This window comes from Austrofundulus limnaeus, unplaced genomic scaffold (genome assembly GCF_001266775.1).
Source record: "Austrofundulus limnaeus strain Quisiro unplaced genomic scaffold, Austrofundulus_limnaeus-1.0 Scaffold133, whole genome shotgun sequence".
Classification (NCBI taxonomy): Eukaryota; Metazoa; Chordata; class Actinopteri; order Cyprinodontiformes; family Rivulidae; genus Austrofundulus; species Austrofundulus limnaeus.
In genome coordinates this window covers 1,137,042-1,144,926 of record NW_013952535.1, presented here as the reverse complement: position 1 = coordinate 1,144,926, position 7,885 = coordinate 1,137,042, and the positions used below count along the sequence as shown (strand labels likewise).

Genomic DNA, 7,885 nt, shown 5'->3' with positions numbered 1-7,885 from the left:
CACACACACACACACACACACACACACAAGCATGGACACGTACATTCATATGCATGCTCCCACACACAGCATATGGGCTCCTGCATCGACATGTGAACACAGCTGATATATCCAGACTCACACACTAAATCAAGCACACAAGTGTGAATGGTGCATTAAACAAAAAGCACTCCCACCTCCACTCTCTGTCTTCTCCAGCCTGATATAAGAAGGATTAGTAAAGCTGGCAGAAAGTATGGAGCTCCTTATCCACTGGAGCTAATTCACTTTACTGCCTTACTGTTTGCTAGCTTTCACACCAATAATCACTTTCTCCATCTTCACCTTCTGGTCGCTGCTTTTTCCTTTGGTTGTTCAAATGTCTCTGCTTGTATCTTTCATCCCCGGCATCTTAGATCTTTTGTTGCTCCAGCACTCCTCGTGGAACTGAAGACGCCTCGGAAAGCTCTCCGTTTCCCTCTGGCAGGAAAGGCTTTGGGATAAAGTTGCGTGCACGGATCACATCATTATTGCTCGTGGGACTTCTTCAAGGTTCGTACGGATTCATTTAGAGAAGTGTTGTTCAAATATTTACAGCCGCTCGGAGTTGTTGGAGTTCACGGGGGAAGTTAAGGAGCAATATGTTTCAGAGGAAATCTAAATGGTACAGTTCTGACCTCAGGGCAGACCTGATACCTTACTTAAAGATAAAAGCTGAACGGGTGGTGGCACATGAAAAATGCAGGTTTATAAACTAACAGATATGATTACAGACATAGGAGTCATTAAGGCAGTTTGTGCATCTTAGGGGCAGAGCAAATGTGGTGGAGGGGTGGGACCAGTGCTGGCTCCAGCCATTTTGGTGCCCTAGGCGAGTTGAAGCGCACCCCCTCCCCCCCCGAACTATGTCCCACCCACCCCAAATCGAACCCCTAAAAACAAGTTTGACAGTGTAAGGTACTATGGTAAACTTAGATTTATTTGCTTTCCTAGAAAGCAAATCAATAACATGTCAACTTGTACAGATTGTCTGTAAGTTATAAAGATTTTACGTCAGTTTGCAGGTATACGGACGTATAGAGCAATCTCACGGATTTTTTCAAAACTTCATTTTCATATTTACAGCAGGTAAAATAAGTATTGAACACGTCAACATTTTTCTCAGTAAATATATTACTAGAGGTGCTAATGACATGAAATTTTCACCAGATGTCGGTAACAACCCAAGTGATCCATACATACAAAGAAATCAAACCATAAATGTCCAGATATGAAGTTATTTGTAATAATGTGGAATGGCACAGGGAAAAAGTATTGAACACATGAAGAAAGGGAGGTGTAAAAAGGCATGGAAAGCCAAGACACCAGCTGAACTCTCTCAGTAATTAGAAAACAAGCCTGCCCCTTGTCAGTGCAAGTTAATATCAGCTGGTTCAGACCCAAATGATGGCCAGGTATCACACAAGAACCATCTGATGATGGGTAAAAGTAAAGAGCTCTCTCAAGACCTTCACAACCTTATTGTTGCAAAGCATAATGATGGCATCGGTTACAGAAGAATGTCTAAACTTCTGAAGGTTCCAGTGAGCACTGTTGGGGCCATAATTCAGAAGTGGAAAGAACATTATTTCACCATAAACCGACCACGACCAGGTGCTCCTCACAAGATTTCTGACAGAGGAGTGAAAAGAATGATCAGAAGAGTTGTCCAAGAGCCAAGGACCACTTGTGGAGAGCTTCAGAAACACCTGGAATTAGCAGGTACGATTGTTTCAAAGAAAACAATAAGTAATGCACTGAACCACCATGGCCTGTATGCACGCTCACCACGCAAGACTCCACTGCTGAAGAAACAGCATGTTGAAGCTCCTTTAAAGTTTGCTGCACAACATTTAAACAAGCCTGTGTAATACTGGGAGAATATAGTCTGGTCAGATGAGACCAACATTGAACTGTTTGGATGCCAGAATACACATCATGTTTGGAGGTCAAATGGCACTGCACATCAGCTCAAAAACACCATACCAACAGTGAAGTTTGGAGGTGGGAACATCATGGTGTGGGGCTGTTTTTCAGCATATGGTACTGGCAAACTTCAAATAATTGAAGGAAGGATGAGTGGAAAAATGTACAGAGACATTCTTGATAAAAATCTGCTTCCATCTACCAGGATGATGAAGATGAAACGTGGCTGGACATTTCAGCAAGACAATGAGCCCAAACACAAAGCCAAGGAAACTCTCAGTTGGTTTCAGAGAAAGAAACTAAAGCTGCTGGAATGGCCCAGCCAATCACCTGACCTGAATCCAACAGAAAATCTATGGAAAGAACTAAAGATCAGAGTTCATAGAAGAGGTCCACGAAACCTTCAAGATTTGAAGACTGTTTGTGTGGAAGAATGGGCCAAAATCACACCTGAGCAATGCATGCCACTAGTTTCTCCATACAGGAGGCGTCTTGAAGCTGTCATTGACAACAAAGGCTTTTGTACAAAGTATTAGATAAATTTCAGTAAGTGTGTTCAATACTTTATCCCTGTGCCATTCCACATTATTACAAATAACTTCATTTCTGGACATTTATGGTTTGATTTCTTTGTATGTATGGATCACTTGGGTTGTTACCAACATCTGGTGAAAATTTCATGTCATTAGCACCTCTAGTAATATATTTACTGAGAAAAATGTTGACGTGTTCAATACTTATTTTACCCGCTGTATCTAACATGTCAGAGCCTGTAGGATGATTTAAAAAACAACAAATAACATTAAACAGTCATCTTCCAACCTGTTCTGCCGCTAGAAATAAGTTTTGAACTTTTTCCGCTCTCCTTTCCTCCTGCTTCGCAGCGGGCGCTTTCACGTCCTCAGCGAGGCTGACAACCCCCCCCAAGGGTCTGAGTTGTGTGGATTTTTTGCAAAATATACGGATTTTTGCGGCTTTTTATCCAGGTAAACATCCGAAGGGATTGACATGTATGGGACAACAAAATACAGACTTGTTGTTATTGAGTTTGTCAACACGAACCGCTACCTGAGAGGTACTACTAGCCCCTCCCCCGTCAGAATGTTGGAGCAGGACGAGACAGTGCAACGTCAATCATATGAGAGAGAGGGTGGGTGCGATTGCTGCATGGGGGGTGTTTTATGGGTAGAGTATTTTATTTTTCCTGTCATACTTCATTATAGTTTTTTAAGACAAAGCTAATTGAAAGGGGTGTTGTGCAGAGTTACAACCACGGATTACAAATAATTACTTTTTCTCCTGCAGTTCAGCGCCCCCTCCAGCAGATGGCGCTCAAGGCAACCACCTAGTTCACCTATGCCAAGAGCCGGCTCTGGGTGGGATTCACCACACCTGGAAGCTGATTGGCCATCCCAGGTGTAAGTAAGTAAACTTTATTTCTATAGCACCTTTCACAGACACAAACGTCACAAAGTGCTTAACAGAGAGCAAAATAACTAAAAAGCAATAAAACATATCACAAATATAAAAAAACAATTAAAGCATAATAAAAAGCACATTAACTAAAAGCCTGTCTGAATAAAAATGTCTTAAGATGTTTCTTAAAAGAGTCAGAAGAATCTGAACAAGGTGCCACTCTGTTGGTTGACAAGTCGCCACTGTGGCATTAAAAGATGTGTGATTAGAACAAATAAAAATGCATAATTATGGGTTTGAGTATTCTTTTTTTAAAAGCACAATTTTTTACATGTATAATTTTTATTTAAAAAAATGAGCAGACCTGCACACACACATCTCCTCGTCTCCTGTGTTAGTCCCTGTAAAATTATCTATATGACCCATAAACACAAACAGTCCCTCCATAATTATTTATTCACTATAAATTCAGGTGTTATTTGACCACAGACCAAAAAAAAAAAAACTACATTTGCTCTGTGTTGTGATATTTACACAAATGCTAATTAAACCTTTCACAAACATTAGATACATTTTTATGAGCTTTTTCCAGTAATGTGGCAAAACAAATCGCTCACCTTAATAACTCTCCAGAGTTTCTATTAAATTTTATCTTGTTACCTTAAAGGCATTAATTAATTTGCTTAAAAACAACAACAACAGCATTAAACAAAGTCTCCTTCGAATTCAAGGTGAAATTTATAATTATCTCATTTTTATGTAGAACTTTTCAAAAACAAATGCAGCCTGAAGGGTTTCAAGAAGTAAAACCTGAAAGTAATCACAAAACGAATGCACGGATTTTAAAATAAAGGTTTAAAATTATTAACAGTTAATTAAACAGTAATCTGAACACAAAGCAAAAAGTCTAAATAAAGACAAAATGGTGAAAAAAAACACAGTTTTAATGAAACTCGCAAGAATGGGTTAAATGAAACAGAAACACCTGTCATTTTAGTGTGGGAGGTTTCATGGCTAAATTGGACCAGCCTGGTGGTCAGTCTTCATTAACTACACATTGCACCAGTAAGAGCAGAGTGTGGAGGTTCAATTAGCAGGGTAAGAGCACAGTTTGGCTCAAAATATTGCAATGTACACAACATTATGGGTGAAATACCAGAGTTCAAAAGAGGACAAATTGTTGGTGCATCTGTGACCAAGACAGCAAGTCTTTGTGATGTATCAAGAGCCATGGTATCCAGGGTAATGTCAGCGTACCACCAAGAAGGACCAACCACATCCAACAGGATTAACTGTGGACGCAAGAGGAAGCTGTCTGAAAGCGATGTTCAGGTGCTAACCTGGATTGTATCCAACAAACATAAACCACGATAGAACTAAATGTGTTCCTCAACTCTCCTGTCTCCACCTGAACTGTCCGTCAGGTCCTCCACAGGGTCAACATACACGGCCGGGCTGCTATAGCCAAACCTTTGGTCACTCGTGCCAAACGTCAGTTTCAATGGTGCAAGGAGAGCAAATCTTGGGCTGTGGACAATGTGAAACATGTATTGTTCTCTGATGAGTCCACTTTTACTGTTTTCCCCACATCCAGGAGAGTTACGGTGTGGAGAAGCCCCAAATAAGTGTACCACTGCCCAGAGTGAAGCATGGGGGTGGATCAGTGATGGTTTGGGGCTGCTACATCATGGCATTCCCTTGGCCCAATACTTGTGCTAAATGGGCGTGTCACTGCCAAGGAACCATTCTGGAGGACCATGTGCATCCAATGGTTCAAACACTGTCCCCTGAAGGTGGTGCTGTGTATCAGGATGACAATGAACCAATACAAGCAAGACTGGTGAAAGATTGATTTGATGAACATGAAAGTGAAGTTGAACATCTCCCATGGCCTGCACAGTCACCAGATCTAAAGATTATTGAGCCACTTTGTGTTTTGGAGGAGCGAGTCAGGAAACGTTTTCCTCCACCAGCATCACGTAGTGACCTGACCACTATCCTGCAAGAAGAATGGCTTCAAATCCCTCTGACCACTGTGCAAGACCTGTTTGTTATTCCCAAGGTGAACTGACGCTGTATTGGCTGCAAAAGGAGGCCATGCACCATATTAATAAATTATTGTGGTCCAAAACCAGGTGTTTCAGTTGCATTGTCCAACCCCTGTACATACATTGAACACGTATCTGCACGTAACTTTAGGAGATACAGAAAAACTAAAATGGCTAAAACGTGAAGATTTTGTAGAATAATTTATTCTGCTAGTGGCTGAGACTGAATACCAACACATATTCTGAACACAACCAGATCTCACAAGATCTTTATTTAAATATATACCATTAACTATTAAAAGTTAACTTTGTCTGTCAGCAAAATATCTCATGAATGGTAAATGGATTAAACTTATATAGCGCTTTATCAAGTCTCTCCGCACCCCAAAGTGCTTTACACTTACATTCACCCATTCACACACACATTTATTCATGAACCAAGTGAGAGATTTAAATAAAACTTTATGATAATAAAGTTTGATGGATAATAAATCTACAGCTGATTAACTTTTTGAATCCATTCAATTAAAGATGGTCACCACGGTTAACGGACTTCAGAGAACCCAAAAAATAGCTACAAATTTATCCAATTTACCAATATTTAGTTGAAATTTGTTGTGGTAGGATGTGACAGTCGTTCACGACACCTGCTTCAAGCTGAACGACTGTTAGTAAAGTTATTTTTTAAAGATTTGACCAAAACAACTCCATTTCTCACTGCAAATGATTATATTCCAACTCAGATGGACAGGTCTTATTTTTAGCACAGCTTTAGGACCATTTTCTTTTTAATTTGACATGATTTGCATTAAAGATTTTTGACCTGGTTAAACAAAAAAACTGGCCTCTGTTGTTTTAATTTCACAGAAAATAACGCCCCCTTGTGCTGTCAGTTTTTACTGTACTTTATTACTTTTTCCAAACACATTGGGAGGACCAAGTCTGGTTTAGTTAAAAATAAAGACACAGAAGTGTTTTGCCTCCTTACCCTTGTTTTAAACTAAACTTTAAACTTGAAGCTAAACGGATGCAGCACATATCAGTAGATCTACACATGGATCCTGCTCCTTCCTGTCTGTTGACCAATAGGAGAGGAGCTGACCCAAGAAGCTCCACCCACCTTATTTGCATAAAGAGGCAGAAATGCATAAGGGAAAGCAAAAACAGTAAATAAAAATACTTGTGGAAAAAATTACAAGCAAAATATATAATTTATTGGAACTAAGCTGGAAAAATAAACGTGTCGGTTAAATTATAAAATCATGAGGTAAAGTTCTCATTGCTTCATTTAATTTGTGCTTTTTAAGTGTGCACTTATTGGTCCATTTATACATTTCTGCTTTTACGTCTAATCAAGTCAGATTCGGTCCTCCATAAACACAAACAAAACAGCAGGAGGAATGAGATGTCAGAGTTTTAATGGTTTGGTTGAACACGTCACAAAGGCCTTTCTATAATGAATTTACAGAAACAGTTAAACACATGTACAGGTTTACCACAGTAACAGGACTATGCTAAGCATGTGCCATATATACAGAGAGAAATGACAAGCTTGCTGCTCATAATTGAATGTCTGTAAAACATAAAGCAATTCTTGACCTTAGAAATAAAAGATGGAACTGTGTCTTCATCAGCTGCAGTAACCTTTAGTTGAGATTGTTTTGTTCAAGCAGTGGAACTATCTTTTTTTTTGCCGATGTTCCCTTTGATGCAAAAACTCAATCCGAGTCACGCAATTATACCAGTGAAAATTGTATTGTGAAAAGTAAATGCTAACCCTGACGTACAAGCATTTCTGTTGCAGATTAGATGTGTATATTCCGTGCATGAAAAGGCCGTTTGTAATATAAAATATACATCATTTCATGTTCACTCCACTTTCATTCCTCACTTTCAAAACAAACGCTGGAGACTTTGCACTTAACTTCAAATGTGATTTTTTTTTTTTTGCCATTTAGTTTTTATCAATCAGTTTATCACTTCATTTGTTCTTGCTACCTGTTAAGGTGAGACTTTAGAGTCCCAACACTAATCGTTTCACAGAGCAGATCACCCCAGAAACGCTACATAAGACCCCCAGACTCAGTATGCACACATCCAGCAGGCGGTCCTGCACCGTCAGTCGCCCCCACTGCAGCCTCAAGTGAAACAGACACGGAAGGATGAGGGTCATCGCTGCTCCGGTCACACTTCCCGTCAAACCCATCAACAGGGAGAACCTGGGCACCAGCAGGGCCAGCAGGTATGACGTCATCAACAAGGCGCCACGAACCATCAGAGCTGGACGAGAGAGTCCTGCACATTTAGAGGAGGGTGAGAGGGAAGCATCTGGAGACAGAGACGATGCAGCGGGTGAGATGTGAGCATAGTTAAAATAATCAACATTATGACAACAAAGAAAGTGAAAGTGAAACTTAAACTGTCTGCTGCTCTCAACACTACTTCTCACTCAGTGAAGCTCTTTTCAGATTCAAAAT

The 7,885-nt window shown here is 40.1% G+C and overlaps 1 protein-coding gene and 1 long non-coding RNA gene across 2 annotated transcripts in view; one reads left to right on the top strand and one right to left on the bottom strand.

The window, feature by feature from the left end:
- The window catches only part of LOC106522652 (uncharacterized), a 36,560-nt gene extending 31,319 nt beyond the window's left edge, over positions 1 to 5,241 (top strand). The window contains exons 4-6 of the long non-coding RNA XR_001310809.1: positions 396 to 531; positions 3,250 to 3,366; positions 4,955 to 5,241. This is a non-coding gene — a long non-coding RNA (uncharacterized LOC106522652). The remainder of the gene's footprint in view (positions 1 to 395; positions 532 to 3,249; positions 3,367 to 4,954) is intronic.
- Positions 5,242 to 7,422: 2,181 nt separating this feature from the next.
- LOC106522603 (vesicular inhibitory amino acid transporter) overlaps positions 7,423 to 7,885 on the bottom strand; it is a gene marked incomplete at its 5' end in the record, with an annotated part of 3,701 nt that continues 3,238 nt past the window's right edge. The window contains one exon of the mRNA XM_014015676.1: positions 7,423 to 7,736. Within this exon, the coding sequence (XP_013871130.1) occupies positions 7,423 to 7,736 (314 nt within the window). The remainder of the gene's footprint in view (positions 7,737 to 7,885) is intronic.